This window comes from Nestor notabilis, unplaced genomic scaffold (assembly GCF_000696875.1).
Source record: "Nestor notabilis isolate BGI_N333 unplaced genomic scaffold, ASM69687v1 scaffold12714, whole genome shotgun sequence".
NCBI classification, from domain to species: domain Eukaryota; kingdom Metazoa; phylum Chordata; class Aves; order Psittaciformes; family Psittacidae; genus Nestor; species Nestor notabilis.
Window position 1 is genome coordinate 1 of NW_009926116.1, and position 18,739 is coordinate 18,739.

The 18,739-nt window shown below is 35.9% G+C and overlaps 1 protein-coding gene across 1 annotated transcript in view; it reads left to right on the forward strand.

Annotated features, from left to right (window-relative positions):
• Positions 1–2,021: 2,021 nt before the first annotated feature.
• The window catches only part of WWOX (WW domain containing oxidoreductase), a gene marked incomplete at both ends in the record, with an annotated part of 129,221 nt that continues 112,503 nt past the window's right edge, over positions 2,022–18,739 (forward strand). Inside the window, 3 exons of the mRNA XM_010013390.1 lie at positions 2,022–2,086; positions 3,356–3,413; positions 4,582–4,760. Of these exons, the coding sequence (XP_010011692.1) occupies positions 2,022–2,086; positions 3,356–3,413; positions 4,582–4,760 (302 nt within the window). The remainder of the gene's footprint in view (positions 2,087–3,355; positions 3,414–4,581; positions 4,761–18,739) is intronic.

The window sequence follows — 18,739 nt, forward strand, 5'->3', positions numbered from 1 at the left end:
CTGGCTTGAGTCGGAAGGGACCTTAAAATCGTCTAGTTCCAACCCCCTGCCGTGGGCAGGGACACCTCACACTAGACCATGTTGCCCAACCTGGCCTTGAACAGGGCCAGGGATGGATCACTCACAACTTCCTTGGGAAGGCTGTTCCAGTGCCTCACCACCCTCACAGTAAAGAGCTGTTTTATGTCTAACATGGACTTCCCCTGTTCCAGTTTAAACCCATTACCCCTTGTCCTGTCACTACAATCCCTGTTGATGAGTCTTTGTATGTATGGGCAGTTGAGCTTTGCACAGTATTGTAGTTTGCTTAGTTTACTTCCTTGTAGGAAAAGAGGAGAAACAGGTATGATGGAAATTAAAAGCTGTATGTGCTCCCCTCCAAGCTCTTCAGTTTTGCTAAGAGAGAAGAATTTGTGTTTAGCACCATCTGCTTGTACCGCTCTGAAAATGACTGCATCCCCAGTGGTTACAGAAGGGGATGGGCCACAGGACTGACTAATTTAGTGGAATATGTATATATTTTCTTCTCTCTTTTGGTTTCTGTAGCCATGCGGCTCTCAGAATCTGTTTCAGTCTGTCTAAAGTTGTAGGATTTGTTCCATCCCACAAAATGAGGGAAGAGTGTAGTGCATTCTCACCTGTGGTGGGTTGGCATCTTCCTGCCAACTTCTGCTTTACAAACACTGGACAGAATGTTTTAGTTTATCCAGACTTTGTAAACACTGTAGATACTCTCTAGGTGTTTGTTTTTCTTAGGTCAAACTTCTGTATATTTCCTTTGACTTAAAAAACTCTTTCAGAAAACAGTCACTTGTTGAAAGTAGCAAACCTACAAAATAATTATACTACTGAGAATAATTTTTACACAAACGGTTAATTCATAGATCTGTTTTTTTAACTGTTATGAAACTTAACTGATTCAATTCAATTTAATTTAATGACATGACGCTAATATGTCTTTACTACCTGACAATCTTTAGTGTATGAGTGTCCTGAAGTTCAGTTGCCACTGTGGGTCACACAGATGTACTTATTTAGCCTCAGCCCACCAGCTGATTCTTGTAATACAATGTACTGTCATTGTGGGCTAGCTACATGGTTATTATAAGAAGGAAATGTTGCTTATGTTGTAAGTTGTTGGTACTGTATCTGTAGTTATTCAATGATGCTGTCAGGATGTATTTCATACTTAGGCAGCTATTAATTTGGACACGCTCTCAAGTAATCTCTGTCTGATTTTTGGTCATTATTTTAAAATATTTAATGAAGGATAATATCCAACCTGGTTTCAGCACTTTGAGTATTTTAAGACCTCATTTATGTGTACATCACTTCGTTAGCCTGTAGTGCAGAAAACCTTATAATAGAATATATTCTCTTGTAGTAATGTAAGTGAGTAAAATCTCAGAATTGGAAGAGATGATGCCATTATTGTCCATTTTAAATAAATAGTTTGCTAGTCAAGGCCTTTGGATAGACTTGTTTGTCTAAAGCTGCAATTGTTCATGTAGAAATCCAAACTTACTTTATAGCTTGCAAAGGAATACTGTTAGACAACCGTGCTAGAAAGGTGCTTTTGTAATTTAAAAAATTTCTGATATTATTTCTACTCGTTTCTGATAAATAATTATTTTTGCTTCTTTTTTTCTGCCAAGGATCGCCACCTTTTTGAGACATTTTCTGAGTCTGTTGATGTTATTCTTCAATGACTTTTGGGGTTTCTTTCTTATCATAATCAACAAAACTTAGATTGGAAGTCAAACATTTATTTGAATTTTTATGGACTCCTATGCCTTCTTGTTAGTTACTTTCAGAACTGTGGCAGTGTGGAAGCATGCTAACTTCTAACAGCAGTTTTGACCTTTCTTAAACAGGAGATTTGACATATTTCTTTTTTAGTGAAAGACAAGCAAACAATAAATAGTTAATCTATATTTACTCTATAAAACCAAAACCTTTGGATTACATCAGAAGAATTATTAGGCAATTTTTAAAAATCTCAAACTTTCCTTTTCCTACAGCCACCTGGAAGAAAAAACACAGTGGGAACATCCTAAGTCTGGGAAGAGGAAACGTGTTGCAGGAGGTTTGTGTTAAGCTTTTGTAACAAACTGATATTATGTTACAAACATCAGTTGGAATTTGTGTGGAAACTAGAGCTCATTTTGATCCTCTAGTTGACACTAGTCACCTAGGCAAACTGAGCTTATAAAATACAGCAAAATCACTTCAGTGGGGTTTTACCTCTGTGGTAATGTCTGTGTAGAGTGATCATTGTGCAGTTTTATGGCTTTCTTGTATTGCTCCATAAAGCCAAAGTACTAATTTCAGGATAAAAGGATTGTTTTACTGTGGCTTGTAAAGCATTGACTATATGAGGCTGGGATTCTATGATTGAGTTCTGATATCCTGCTGTCCATCAGGTAATATTTATAGTTAGATTATATTCATCAAAGAATGTCCCTGGCACAGAAGAAAGTCCCATTAGTTTAATTTTGTTTTCCCTAACTCAATTGAAAGCTTGTGCCAGATGAGAAGACAGCCAGTGTTACAGGACACTTCCAAAGGTATATGGCTTCTTAAGGACCTTGGATCAGTGCCTTAAATTAGATCTTCCCAGAAGCATTTATATGGTGTACATAGGTGTACTGTAGTGTTGGCAAGCCATACTTCTTTTGGCATTGGTAATGTGACTATAACTGGAATGTTTTCAGTAGATTTTGAGCCAATTGAATTATAAATGAATACTTTTCAGCCAGGATTAGAAATACTGGGAATGCTATTTAAGTACTTCTGTAAGGTCTTTTATATAAGAATTTATTTGGTAAAGATTTGTCATTCTTGTTCTTTTATCTGTCCTTCCAACTTCATATAATCATAGAATCATTTAGGTTCGATTTAACATATCCCATACCTACTTGAGAGTTCTGATCTTCCGGCTAGTGGTATGTGTTACACATAACTTTTCCTACATTTAGTTCAATGTTTTTGCAGCTTACTTTATCAGGGATAGCTAAACTGTATGTAGTATAGACACGTGTATGTAGTAGGAAGCAAGCTTGCATTTTGCTGTTTTGTGCTATACAATGGAATAATCTTTATAAATAATTTTTAGATTATACTTAATATTCTAGTTATTACAGTTGTACCAGACCGCCAGTATGTTGTACTTTTATTAGAGGGCAATTGTGTGTGATTAGGGAAGCAATTCTTTCAAGTGACAATATTCAAGTGCAGCAGGTAGTTGGATTACCTACAGAAATAATTCAGAGTTTTGCCACATCTGTCCAAGAAATCACTTCAAATCTGAATGTACTTTAATGCCTGAAAAAAGATAATATTTTATGCTTCCTAGGTCTGCCATATGGATGGGAGCAGGAGACTGATGAAAATGGACAAGTCTATTTTGTTGAGTAAGTATGTAAAAATGTAGAATGTAGGCAAGTAGCACAACTGTGTTTCATATTGGGTAGCCTTTTTGAGTTATCACACTGTGATTATCAGCTGGGAAGACAAAGAAATTAATAAGTACAATTTCATAATCCATATGCAGAAATCACAGTTGTAGCAGTGTCTAAACACTTGTTTGTATTTTTCTGAATTCTCTTGTGCGTAGAATTACTGACATGGGGGCTGGAGTGAAGTGACGGGTATCCACATCATACAAAGTGAGCTGGCCCTCAGGAACTGTTTATGTGGGCTCATTTTGTTTGTATACCTTTATGGATAAACTCTGTACTAACTTTAAAAACATATTAGGAACTTCATGGCTGATTGTTAACATTTCAGTAGTGCTTTAAAATACAAGATGAAAGGAAAATTGCTGCAGCTCTGACTCGCAGTGTAAAAGCACAGAAAGGAAGGAGGACAGGGATTGAGCTAGCAAAGATGTTTAGAAAGGAAAGGTCACAGAAGAAGAAAGAGAATTCTGGGAACGTTTCCTTCTTTATCTGTTCCATGGCAGGGTCAAAATGGAGTAGTTATCTTAAACTGGCTTGGCAGAATGAAGAATATTCGCAGGCTAAAATAGTAAGTGTAGCCTCTCTGTACTATGGTTAAGGGCTGAAAGTAGTTGCTTAGTGTTTCTAAAGAAAAATGAAAACTCTGTTTTAGGCAGGTGAGTCTGACCCAAATTGTGCTATTTGCTAAGCTGATCTGAAGCTTTCTGTTTTCAGTTGTTTGAGGAAAAAGGACTAAGCTACATTTATCATCGGTATATTGTTTCAAGGGAGCAGTCTAGGCCCCTCTTATAGAGCTCCTAAGAGAACATGATCTTCCCCAATATAATGAGATTTTTCCCTTGACAAAATCATGCTTTCTGTGTCAGGGGTTCACATGAAGTTCAGAATGGTGTTGTGAGGTATGTGAATACAATTACTAATGGACACTGTTACAATTAGGAGAATGTTTGATGATAAAAAAACCAAACAATTGGGGTAATTTTAACATAACTTGAAAAAAAATTTGGGGGAATTTAAGGAATCCACTGGGATTGTATACAACAGTGGTTGAAATACATTGAAGATCTCAGTGCAGAGTACAGGAGGGTCCAAGCAGTTGAATTTTTATGTTGTTTTGCAGCCACATAAACAAGCGGACTACCTACCTTGATCCAAGACTGGCCTTTACAGTTGAAGATAATCCAGTAAAACCTACTACTAGACAAAAATATGATGGAAACACTACTGCAATGGAAATACTCCAGGGCTGTGACTTGAGTGGCAAAGTGGTTATAATCACAGGAGCAAATTCAGGAATAGGTAGGTTTACATTACATGAGGTAAATCTTTATCTTTCAGGCTACTTTATTTAAATAGCTACATACTTTTGGTGTTCACACTCGGTTTGTATTACTTCCATATGAAACCTCTAGTTAGAAAACTTTGTTCAGGTTTCTGTACTGCTTTTAAGGAAATGAGAATTTGGAGCTTAGGGGAGAACTACAGGGAAATCATCAAGTTCTGAAATGATTGGTTCTTATCTAGACAAGTATTGATGGAGGCATTTTGGAGTACCTAAATATATAAAAGATGTCTGTGAAAGGGACGGAAGTTTCTTTTTATGGCCTTGGCGTCTAGGACAAGGAGTAAGGTTTGAATGGCTGCACTGGAGTTTAGATAAAGTATTCAGAAAGAACTTTCTAATAGCAGGAAGTAAACTCAGGTAAAGATTTTCCAAGGAGGCTATAGAATTTTTGTCTCTGAAAGTATTTACAGGTCAACGTGATGATGAACTTGTGTCAGAATGTCATATTCAGTGGTCATTTAGGACAAAACCATTTGTTTGTGACCTTTTGAAATCCCTGTTAGTTTTATTTTTCAGTGTGTTCACATATCTTTTTAGACACTCAGCTTGTTTAGGTATCTGTTACATAGTATTACTTCTATAGCAGGTGAGATACTCTAATACTCTAATTAGCTGCTTTTGTTTCATTATATAGTAAAACTTTGGTGCTTATGGGTTTTGCCTTTCTTCTCAGAAGACAGAATTTCTTCTCCAACTTCATTTTCTAGGCTGTCTGAAGTTTCAGTCAGCAACCTGCACAGGATAGGTCTTTTCTGTGGCTTAGATTTGTGGAGGAGCCACAAATATCAGAACACTGTTGTGGTTTGGAGTTAGATTTGAACTTTTGGTAAATAAGGGGATCTACCTAAATCCTAGATAACTGTTATTCTTGTGCCCCCTTCTGTGCTTTGGGATTTTCTCTATGGTAGGATTATATCAATATTGAAAGAGTCCTTATGCAAATTATTTGGTGTCTTTTTAGTGCAGGATCTTGACTTAAGTGCATTTATGAGGGCATAGGAAAACCTTGGAGATGTTCTGGAAAAGAGATTAATAGCAGGACTTATGACTCTGAATTCTCCTGGTCTTTCCCTCTTAATTATTTAAGGTGTCTGTTGTCCCATGGGAGTCAGATGAAGAATTTAAAGCTTTATTGTGGCTTGCTATTTAGGCATTAGCAGCACGCATCCTGCTGTCCTTGCATGATACGCTACTACATATTGGTGTTGCAGTTAGGACAGCAAGTGTTGTACTTATCTGTCTCAGTGAAGAATTTGTGTTTTCTAATAAGGTGCATGTTCCAGATTCTTGGTACAACATGCCTTTACATTGCATCCAGCAGGACAATTTGCTTTGTATGCAACTATGCAGTCTCAGAACATGTAAGAATTACCTGGACTCAAATGTTTTGCCTTCAGAGGGAGAAGGGCTGCCAATCAAACTTGCTGAGTGAGCTGAAAGTGTTTCATATATGGCAAAAGATTATTCCAAGATGTGTGATGCTTTTGTCCAGATTTCCCCCTCCCTTTTCTCTCTTAGTTTGTAATCTGGATTGATCACAAGTAAGCAAGACTATCCTTGCACCAGATAATCTTTGCTTGTGCCATATATGCACAAATATATGTATACATGCATGTATATACTTTCTTGATTTCTATCAGTAGGTGGGGGCAGCATGTCCCATGGTTAGAAGCATGCTAAGAAGAGTGGGAGCCTTAGTGAAAAAAAACCTTGGGTTTGTGCTGCTATATGAGGTTAGGGCATAACAAATCCAAAACTATAAAGGTGATGTAGCAAATATGTGCTGAAGGTGGTGTTATGGCCTCTAGAACACAAAACTCTTGTATACCATGTTGTATTTAGTATTGCTATCGTCCTAGACTTTGTGTCTGGTACTACTTACTAATTGCCATGGAGCATGAATTAAGCAGAAAGCAGTTGTATGGTTTATGCTTCTGATATATGCTGTGCCCTTTTTTTCCTAGCTCAAGGGGTTTCTGACTGAGGATATAATCTGAGCTGGGCTTGTGCCGGTAGTGACTTCTGATTGACCTGTTTGATGGGGAAGACCAAGGTTCAAACTCCCTGGTGGTGTGTGAAGGAAACACTCCCTCTTTGGGATTGGCTAACAGTATTCTTGTCCCATTAATTGGCAGAATTTCAAGTTTGCTTGGGACTCTGTTGTCTGAGTCCTTACAATATATCAGTCTTAGCTTTCTTAACTATGCTTTGTGACTCTTGGCAAGCTGCTTTGAACGTGTCAGTGTGATATAATGGATTGCAATGTAGAGATCCCTGGGAGCTTTAATATGTCTACACAATTCTTTGGGACACTGTGGAAATACTAATTGGCTAGCTTAAGTGGAGTCCTACCAGTTTTGGAGCTTATTCCCCACTTATTTTAGGAGTGTTCCACTTTGTGTGGTTGATAGGCCTTTTAATCAATCTGTGTTTTTGAGCTAATAATTCCCTCGCTGAGTATGTTGAGACGTAAAGAAATACAGTGTTTTCAGAAAACTTAACATCCTTTCTTTAGGAGTCAGGTGTAAATATTTCCTTGGAAATATTGCTGTCCATTAAGTAGAAAGTGATTGAAAAAGAAAGTATTACTTGTTGAGCACTTGTACTTAATAATGTAAGAAAAAATATTACCCAACTCTTTAATGGTTATCAGAATTGGTATATTTGAAACTAAGTTTATGGTATCTATTTTTAATCTGTTGTGGGTTTTTTTTTTCACCTTTTCAACATGGGTAGGACAAAGATCAAGGTGTAAGCTGGTAGACTGCGTTCTATCAACATGCAATCCATTTGCAATTACTGCATTGCTGGATATTTAAGTTAAAATTTGGAAAATGCTGAGAATCCCTTGAAAGATGGATGAACATAGTTCTGTTTTCTTCTTCTTTTTTTTTTTTTCTTAATTCATCTATATACAGTGCTTTAAGATAGCGAAGATAAAACCAGATCAGCGAAGATGGAATGATACGTTAATTCACTTCATTTGTGAATCTAATACAGGGAATCCAGCCTACCTTGCCAGGAACTTTTTTTTTTTCTTTCTTATAGTTGAAAAATCTCCTCAACTTCTGAAAAATAAAGATGTTTGCTTAGTTTCAGAGGGAATACTTTGGATAACTTCAGAAGTGATAGAATTCTGATGGTATCACACCTACTGGTGTTGCTTTTTTTTTGCTACTGATTAGGAATATGAACTGTAAGAATTTCCTGGATTATATACCCACTTTCTTAATTCAGTCCTTAAAATTGCTGCAAAAAATGCGTGTGTGAGGGGAAAATAAGTACTAAAAAAAACTGGATTTATAAACACTTCATTAGATTTCGTTAGCAACTTGGAAAAGGTTAATGAATTATGCTGTTCTTAAAATGTAGAGAGATCATAGCAGATCAACGATTCATAAAATGTTTCCCTATTCATTTTTTTATTTATTTTGGAAGCTTTTTCTTCTGACAGTGCAGTGCAGTTGTTCTTTGTATCTTTTTTTCATCTATTTTTTTAAGCTCAATTAAAATTTTTATCTGAGAATCACATTAAAAGTTGAGGTAACTCTTGGTCACAGTAAAGGAGCAAGTAAAAAAACAAGATTGGACTTACTGAACAGTTTAGTCATACTGTGTCAATCTTTCTGGTTTTAAAAACTCTTTGTTCTATCTACGTTTAAACATGAGTAGTGTAAATTGTCAGTTTGTTCGCTTAAAGTCGGAAAGGCTTATTTCACTGTGAGGAGTTGGAGAAGGTGTGCAATTTTGTGTTGTTTTTCTGTTTTAAGGTCTCAATGTCAATTAGGTTAGAGTGAAAAGTACTTTCTTAGCATGCTTGTGTGAATGAAGTCGTACTTTCTAACTTTCTCACTAGAGGGCTGTGTTGCTCTTTGAATATGCTAAACAAAAGAGAACTGGTGCTTTTTCCTGGTTTTAGTAAATGCTCCTCTAATTTGGTTGTTTGTGTTCTTAACTGTTAGGGGTAGAATTCGGAATTTTTAAAAGCATGTCATCTGTTCATCTACGTTCAATTTTATAAAGAAATGTGGTAGTCTCAACGGCATGTGTACACAATCTCCTCAAGTCAAACAATTATAAAAAAATTATTACTTGTTTTTAATATTAGGGAGACAGATGTGTAGCTAATGTGATTTTCTATGATTTGTATAAATATTGCTATCTGTTTTTTAAGATTCATACAGCTGTATGACCTTGAAACTAGAATATGTTCTGTCTTCTGTATCTGGTGCAGTTGCATCTAACCTACTGTGACTGCTAGAGTATGCATGAGTAGCGAAATGTAAGTAGTATTGCAGTACATTATGGAAGGGCAAAATGTGTACGTTCTGTGCAGTCAGGCAGATTCCATAAAGTAGGCTTTTTCTTAAGGCTTTTCCAAGATTTTATCACAAAAATGTATTGATAACCACAACTATACCATTGCTCAAACTGGAATTCTAATTTTTCTGCTACATGAAGGTCAAAAGAAATCTGTTAATAGCATTTGTAAGGGATGCCTTGAACAAACAGCTTAATTTTTTTCAGATACTGAAGAAAACCCAGAAGCTTCAGCCATAATGTGGCTTGCTATTTTGCTTTTCTTGATTAGGTTTTACCAGAGTGAACCATGTAATTGTATAATTGTGGAAATGTTTCAGATTATTTCTTCAAAATAATTGTTGGTTAATGTTTGATTAGGTGGAATTCTCTGGGTTTTTTTTCTGGTACTTTTGCTGCTATACAAATGAAGAGGTGTTAGCTAGAAGAAAAGTGGAATATAATATACTGTTAATCAGTACTTAAAAGATGAGTCACTGCTTCAGTGAGCTTTTGGTCTGCGTGTACTTCTGGTGTGAGAAATTATGGTTTTTTTTATTTCTTGTACGGAACTTCAGTATTAACGACTTTTGTCATACTGATGAAGGAGGTTGGAAAACATGCTTATAATTTATCACAATTAAACATCTGCTTTATGATTCTAAAAAGTTGTTTTGAATAACTGTTCTTTTAATTTATAAATAATAACAGGAATTTTTCTGTTTTATTCCTTTCATAGCTTTTTTTTTCTTTTTTTTTCCTCCTGGTGACTCTATTAGTGTATTGTTTTAAGTGTGGAAAGCTACCTTGACATAGTAAGAAAAAATGATGCAAGTTACATTGTAAGTTATCAGGTTTTTAAACTCTAAGAGTCTGATTAAGTTACAACTAAAAAGGATTAGTAAATTTTAGCAGAAGGTGACATGTTTTATTAAAATGGGTTTTTACAAAGCAAGGAAGTGCAAAACAACCTACATTTTCCCTTTTAATTACTAAAATACAGTTAGCAGCTAAATTCCTTCCTTATTTCTTTTAAAACTGATTTATGCTACACCCATGGCTGATTTGCATGCCCTTAAACTAGTGTAGCCAGTACTTGAGGATCAGGTAAATGAAATCGCAGGAAGAGACTTAAGAGCTAAAACTCTGTTTTGAGCTTTTGAAATGCATTGTATATTTAATGACCTGTATTCCCAGTATCAAATGTGATAGGTAATTGTGGTGAGGGTTTGTATACATACAGAAATATAACTGAACGTTGTGAAACTGTATAAGGTAACATTTTGACAATGGGTAACTTGATAATTTACTTAGTATTAATCATCATGATAACATGTAGATGATTAGATTTTGTTCACACATGGTGGTGCTTTCATGATAAGTACAAATTATGTAGCTCTGCAATTTATCATGTGCCTTTCACTGGATCATCTGCACCTAATTCAGAAATCTCTCTCATATGGGACATTATTTGAATACTTTACATCTGTGAGCAATGCAGAATGGCTACCCCTCTTAAATCATGCTGTTCCCAAAATACTAGAAACTCTTCTGTCTCCCTTACTGGAAAAAAAGACAGTAATGTTTTAGTGGTGTGGGGTGTGGGATTAACTGTGTTAATCCTGGGATCAGTAGCACCTAAGATCTACTATCAGGGTGGAGACAGAACTTGAAACTATTGGAGAGCTAGGAATCTCTCTTTTCAGTAACTGTACAGTATTTACATTAATTCAGAAAGATCCCAAGACTTTTTTATTTTTTTCCTGTCATCATTTTATTGTTTTAAAAAAATAAGTGTTTTTTTTTTGGTAGCTTTTTACCTTTTTTCTCTTTTTCAAAGGAGCATAAAAAATAAGTAAACCTGCACATGAACAGTATAATACATGTGTCCAGATTGCTGTGCTTTGACTATGTGCTTTTGTACTTCATACTGGCAGAAGCTAGTGAAAATTTGTTTTATTCTGGGGGTATGGAGCAATATTTTGGGATATATTGCATAGTTTCAGAATTTCTGAATTCCTGATTTCTGAGCTGTGGTTTCTGTATGATGTGAAGTAGTTTTTGAACACTTCCTGTATGAGTTTTGTTGTGAATCCTTCTTGCAGTTAAAAAGCAGACTCTACCTTCAGAGCCTTGCTAGAGGCAGGTGTGGTTAACCTTTGTTGAATTTCTTACACCAATTGAGTAATAACTATTTGAGTAATAGCTATTTAAGCTACTGCCCATAAGGGGAGCAAAATTAAACTTTTAAAGATTATCTGAATTTCTTGTGAAGATCATTTAAGGTCTCTAATAGATGCTGGCTAGCTTTCACCACTACGCCTTAAATCTATTGGCAATAGAGGGATAGGAAAATTATGGTGAAAAAGAACACCTTGTCTTCTTAAGAAATCAAAAATTGACTGCTTTGTACCTGCAGAAAAGAGAATTTTGTGAATATGGGGAACAATTCTAGTTGCAGAAGTTACTGACATTACTTGTGGGCAATGTAACGTTTTTACTGAGGCTGGCTTTATCGGCCTTCACAGAGAAGGTAGCATTTGCTGAATCCTAATTAGACCAGTGAATGGTCTCATTTAAGTCAAACTCAGATCGTATGGGAGGAATAAAACAGACCCTTACAAATACCATTGAGGTCTCTCATTTTAATAGTATTAGTCTGACTGTCTTAAATATGTTCATTGTCTGTCACTGTATTGCATGGAGTGTGGTGGTCTAAGCCCACAGATGTTTGTCTGAATCTCTCAGTAAGGAATTGTTCCGCTCCATTTTTGAGCTAGATGGCAAATTTTCCTTGAAAAATGTGCACATTTGCTTTGAAAGCCTGAAGCTTACTTTCTAATTTCTCTCCACTGTTTTGAGATGAAGTAGTACTTAAAGGTTATACAACTGACAGCACTTTAGAAAGTGCTCAAGATAGTCCTCTGTTTCAGATTCACTTTATGATATCTTTAATGATCTTGGGATCTTTTTTATGCCATAACACCTGAATTTTATCAGCCTTGAAAAAATATCAGCCTGTTTTTGTCGGATAATTAGTTTTGGAAGAAATAATCTTTAAGAGAAAAATCATCTGTCTGCTTTTGGTCTGTTTTTTTGTTTTGTTTTGTTGTTTTTTTTTTTTTTTCCTTCCCTCAATTCTGTTAATCTGTTAACTTTTCTTAAAGATTTTCAAGTGTATGCTTCTTTTTGGTATGTTTTATTATGATGAATAAAACTAACGTGCTTGCTTTCCAGTAATTGTCTCTTATTTACATCACTTGATATTGTGAGAGCAGAAAGAAGGGATGTGACATGGGGGAGCAAGATTGTGACAATGCTTCTTGAATGGTTTTTCCCTACTATCTTAAGAATTTTCCCCAATTGAGTGAAAAGAGTTTGTTGTCTGAATCAAAATTAGTGTTCAAAAATGCATGAATTTCTGGGGATTAATAAGTAGAAACTTTTGTGTGTTGTTATTAAGAAGAATTTCTGTATGTAATTCTGTTGTAGCTCGATGGTGCAGGGAGAAGGGAAATAACTAGGGTTTTGCTAAGGAGGTGCAGCTTATGTTCTTGCTAAACCAGCATAACTTGTGGTGAACGACCTCTTACAGCCTTTTCATGGTTGTATGTTTTCATGCTGGAAGTGTTTCACATGTGGAGAACTGAAGTGGATATTATTTATGGAGGTTTGGGCTCAAAGCTTATTGTGAGGCAGACATAAAGATCAGCAGTATATAACCTTGGATTATTTTTCTTGGCCAAGTCCTAGCTGTCCCAGAGATTGTTTTCATGGGATACTTCTGTATTTATTGGGCTTTTAAGAGCATGGAAGAGTTGTTCCTTGGTGTGTATATATATGTACATATATTTTTTTTTTTGGTGAGTTCTAGGCTCCATGTAACACATGTTTCACTATTATAAGCAGCACAGCATATTGGCAGAAAAGCACAGCTGGCCTGGGAACAGTCAATGTGTGTATGCTTTGCCCTGGTGGAATAAAATAATCTCTCATGAGAAAAATAAGTTACCCAATAAAAACATAGTTTTGCAGATGGAAGTTTTACAGCAGGATCTTCTGCCAGCACAGTTGTGTTGTTTAGGGACTGTTTTCTTGCTATCCTTCACCAGTGAAACAGTGGCCATGAAGGTTTGGTTTTCGTTGGGTTGGAAAGTGAGGGGGAAAAATGACTTTCCTTCATCCTAATACAGTTTGATATTGTATATGCAGTTATGTATTTCATTTTCATGTTGTCACTCTGGCTTCAACAGACATTTGTTCTGCTCGGGGAAGAACTGCTTGCTTGCTGAAGAATTCATTGGAAAAGTAATGCTGACAAATTAAGTCCTGAATTTCTTAATTCCTGTGATCCGTGTGCTGCAGACCAAACTTGGCATGCATTACCTGAAACCACGAGTATCCCTACCGTAAAAAATATTGGTGTCTATATGGAAGTTTTGTTTGCTTAAACACACCTTAGAAAACAAACTTCCAATTCACTGTTTCCCCCCCCTCAGGTATTTTTTTGTGTAAGTCCAAAACTTTGCATCAGGCATGAATTTTGTTGTGCCAGCATTACTGGGGAATGGGAGTACAGAGATTTTCCAGGAGAGCCTGGATTTCGCAGGAAGTGTATTTTTGGCCAGAGTACATTATCTGGGTAATCGATGTAGAAAAGCAGTTAATGAAGGGGAATGTGACTGTGGATGGAACTTTTAACTCATTGTGTTGCAGGATCTTAGTAGCTGCCAGTCAGGGATTAGTGCTCATGTATTTTGAACAATTAGAAAACTACTAAAAGCTATTGTTTTCAAACTGTGAAGAATGTTAATAGAAGAGGGTTCTCAAAATTTTCATGTGCTGTGTTCTGAAAATTTATGGTAGGTCATAGTGATCGAGTTTTCCATGAGGGCGATTGCTCTTTTGTAACTCTGGCTTAATACAGTGGAATACTAGTACTGCTCTGCTTTATGCGAGGCTCCACTGCCTACTTGTTACATATTGTAAATATTAAAAGGTCCTCTTGGACTTCTGTAATTTATTTGTCTTATCGAGTAAGCTGAAAATGGTGTCAGATGTTCATACTGCTTTTTCATGTCCATTTTGATGAATCTATTTATTACTTCTGTAATGAGTAGTACACATGGTTGGTTAGCCAAGTTATTGAACTTCATCAACCTTGGCTGAAATTCATAATGCATGTGAAACTTGTTGTAACTTGTAAGAAATTACATCTGGGCTAAAAGGTTCAATAATGATTACTACTTATAATGGAATCTTTTCACAAAGGATGGGATTGAGCTATGTGCCTGTGTTGTACTTTATGGTACAGGGAATAGTGTATTTGTAGAACAGGAACCTTCATATGTGGTGCTTACGTTCTTGTCTGTTATTTGAAAGTTGAAGAGACTTTCAATGGGCTGCTACATAACTTGGTTGCTTTTCTGTCTTTTGAAATATTTAATTTTGTAAAGGATTTTGTTACGTGATGCATATTTCGTGGTCCAGAGATGAGAAGACCTTTTGCATGATTCAGTCTATTTCACTGCAACACAGAACTTACCCTCTGCATCATCTTGTGTCTTCATGTTTTGAAAGCTAATTGTGCTGCAGGAGTTGTTGGAGTAGTTTCATCTACACATTTGCTTATTTAATGGTGAGAGCAGAATATGTTGATAAATGTATACTGTTTTCTAGTGACAGTATCTTCTGAGATTTAGTGACTTCTCTAGATACTGTCAACTCTACTTACAGCCTACAGATGTGCAGTAATGGCCATGGTGCTTTTGTCTTGCCAGCAAAAAAAACTATAGCGACTAAACCCATGCTAAGCAGTAGGGTCACAAGAAGAAATTATTTCAGTATCTTGCGTCCCTTTTAAACTCTCCATGTGTGATTTATAAAGTTTTGATATTCAAGTCTGAACAGTAAATCCCTATCAAGAAGGAAGTGAAAGGAGGCAGGTAAAAACTTGGAAAGATAAAGATCAAAATCCTGACCTGATTAATGGGACTCTTGCTGCTCTCTTCAGAATTAGTGAGGCCAGAATTTTGCCTGTATTATAGAATAGGAATAGTACTGTGAGAAAGAAATTGATCTCTTATATTCATCCTAAAGTCTAAGATATGCAAACCTTTTTAAAAGACAGTTAAGAAAATAAACACATAAAATATTACATTCTTCTAATAGTTCTCAAGGGAATATCATCAAAAGCTGAAGTAGTTTTGTCTCATGTGATTTGTTTTTTTCTTTTAATTAATGATATCTGCAGTTCTTAGCTCTGTTATTGACCACACACTAAGTCTTATGCCTTCCTGTTGTTTTTATTTTTCTTCTGCCAGTGAAAGATTTGTTTCTTCTTCTTCCCTTTCTTCTATAGGCTTTTCTTTTTAATACACAAGATCTTTGTAGCCTCCTATTCAGCAATACAACCTCAGTTTTTCTGTTCCTGTAACATCTATCTGCTTTTGATTTTTTGCTGTAGTTCTACATGGTGGCTTTTAGTACTTTTATCTGTTGCTTCAGAAATGTCCCTACAAAGTGGCTGTCTTCAGATCCAAATGGTTGTGTAGTAATACACGTTACATTTCCTCTCCTTAAGTATAGTTACCCTGGTCACTGTTTCTAAGTTTCTGTCCTTAGCTAGTGTCTCCTTTATGCTAAAAAACTAGTGAAGTTAGGTTTTCTGGCTGTAATCATACTTTCTTGAGAGTAATAATATCTGTGTGAACAAGGAATTGCCACAGTTCAGTGTTGGATGTGTTTATTTAAATCTTGTGCTTGCACTGTGACTTGAGGCTCAGAAAAAGTGAGTGCTGCTCAGAAAGTTTTTATTTTTCCAGGTTATGTTATCTTTGTAGAAGGTACGGTTGTTGCCTCATTATTTATTCTTTATACAAGCAGCTTTATCAGCACATTCTCTATTGGCTTTCCTTTATTTTTGATATCTAAATTCAAGTTTATAAAACTTGAGCATTTTCCTCTTGTGATGATTAGTCGAAATACCTTGGGTCAAAAATCAACCTTTTCTTTAAAAGCTTGTGAAGAGGGTCTCTAGTTCTTCTCTAATGCAACCAAATTGAAGAAAACAATATTGTGTGTATTGAAAGATCCAGGAACTGTGAAACATTCTGGTTATGTTGGTATGTTGCCACTGGCAAGCATGAGCAGCATTTTTCACTTCTATACTTTTGCGTGTTACAGACATTAACTGTGCTACTTAAGATTTTCAGAAATTTGTGATTAGCCTTATTTTACTTACAGAGCAACATATGGTTGCAGTAACCGACCTAAGTTTATAAATTATGTCCATATTCCAGTTTCAAATGGGAGATGGATTGTTCTGTTGCAGGATAAAAGGTATACTCCTCTGAAAGCTGTTCTAATTCTTCAGCAGAAGGAGTAATTAAGATATATTAAGAGCAGAAAATATGGCAATTTAGAAATGTGTAAAAAAACTTTTCCAAAAAGTGCTTTGTTTGGGTTTGTGTCCAGCTGCAAGCAGTTGCTGGGGTATAAATCGTACTCTTTTGGAAGCATTTTTAACTCTGAAAGTAAATTTGGACTATTTTGTGCCTAGGTAGACAATGAGTACATGAAAATGTTCATGACCTACTTGGCAGCACACTTTTGGCATCCTGAGTGACTGAAGATTGTGATCTGTGAGAAAGGTCTATTGCTGTATCTGTTTCTGAATCTGATCTGTGGTCACAGGAGTAGAGACCTAGACTTCCTGAAGCTGTTCTTTTTATCTGGTATTTAAACATTTGTCTCATGCAATACAAGAAAAAAAAAAGTTGTATATCTAGAATGTAAGCCAGAGATAGGGTTCGTAATGGTTTATGATGTAATTTGATGAATTAATAACACTTACCAGACTTTATACACACAAGCTAAGATTTGGTCTTTAACTGGGGAACTTGTCACAGACAATGCAGACTGAATAGGAGATCAGGAGCTGTACAGCCTGATTTCTATGTGGTTGTAAGTGGACTATTCAACACCAGATTCTGACTATCAGTAGAAGTAATGCTTTTAGCTAATTCACAGTTGTGTTGCAAATTGTGACTCAAGTTTAGTACAATATCGTCACAAACCAAGTAGGCTTTAGAAAGCACTTGGCATGCTTGTTCACCTGGCAGTTTTTCCTATTTTGCAGATGTAAAGTTTTGTAGGTGTATTCATTTTTGGATTTAACATCCTCTTTCCCAAACCGGCAAGGTCTAACTTCTTGGATGCTGAAAAAAATTGGTATGAAAGGTGTAGCTGTAACTGGGCATTTGCTTAAAAAGATTGTTGTCACTGAGCTCTTGGGTGGGTTGGTGCTGTCCCAGCAGGTAGACCTTAAATGTCATCTAAAAAAATATGCACAAGTTGTGGTGTGAGAGGATGCACGATATGTTTTCGTGCTCTTCGTGAAAGTGCAGCAAAAGGTCTTTGATTTTCTTTTCTTTTTTTTTTCTTTTTTTTTTATCTCATGGCCTTACATTATAATTTAATTCTAATTCTTGTTTTCCACTCTTCTTGCTTTTTTGTATAGAAGCTTTTTGTTAATACTGTTCTTATTCTTCATCTTTTGTTTCAGAACTCCATCTCCTGCCTTACTTTGTATGTCGGAACCACATGATGGATCATTTGAGTTACATAACAGCTCCCCATCTCCCTCTTTCCTTCGTAGTTTAAAGTACGCCCAAAAGGTTTGCCAGTTTTGAACCTTAGGAGGTTGGTACCCATCCCGAATACCATCTAATCCAGAAAAGTCTAGAATTTGAGGTAACCAAGGACTGTATAAATTCTCAGACTGTCACGTCTTGTTATCTTGCCCTTTGCTGGCTGTCTCTTATCTACCGTTTTTACTTACTTGGACTAGAAGCAACAATGAACTGCATTTTCCCTGTATCCAGTGCTTTTCACGGGATCCTGAAATGACTCTTGTATCAGTATCTTCCTTTGCTGCTTAAGTAAACAGAATTGTCTTATCTCATGTTCCCCAAAGACAGAGGTGGGTGGTGACTGCCAGAAATCAAGTAGCATTGTTTGACTTTTTTGTTCTGCTCCTCTGTTCCTTTCTCCCATGACACAAACTGTGAGCTCAGTAGAACTGGACCAAGCTGTCTGTGTTTGGTTCTTTAAGATACCTTCTTCTGTAACCTAAATTAAGAGCTGTTTAGGACAGAACCTTGTTTTACTATTTTTCTATAAAGTGTCTAATATATGTTTTAAAATCTTTCACTGTTTGTGTAACTGATATAAATAAATATCAAGTTTGTTTTAAGAAAAAATTGGTCCAATTTATCTTGTACTTTCTCGATATCTTTACATAACACTGCATATTTCTGATGAAATAACAGATTAAAGCTTGGAGGATCTAGCACGTTAGATGACAGCACAGTATGTCTTCTAATTATTCTGCCTTGGATGAAGGATTCCTCTTTATTAAATTTACTTCTTTTATTAACATTGCACTGTTGTACTTGCCAAAAGGAGATTCAAAACATGCAACTAATTTTTTTGTTATGTTTAATTAGGGCTCAGCTCAGTAGTACAGAAACCTATGATACTGTTGGCTTACAGAAGAATAGAAGTGTACTTGAAAAGAAACTAGACAACTTCTGTCTTTTTTTTTTTCTCCGTTTTTGCTTTGGTAGGGAAA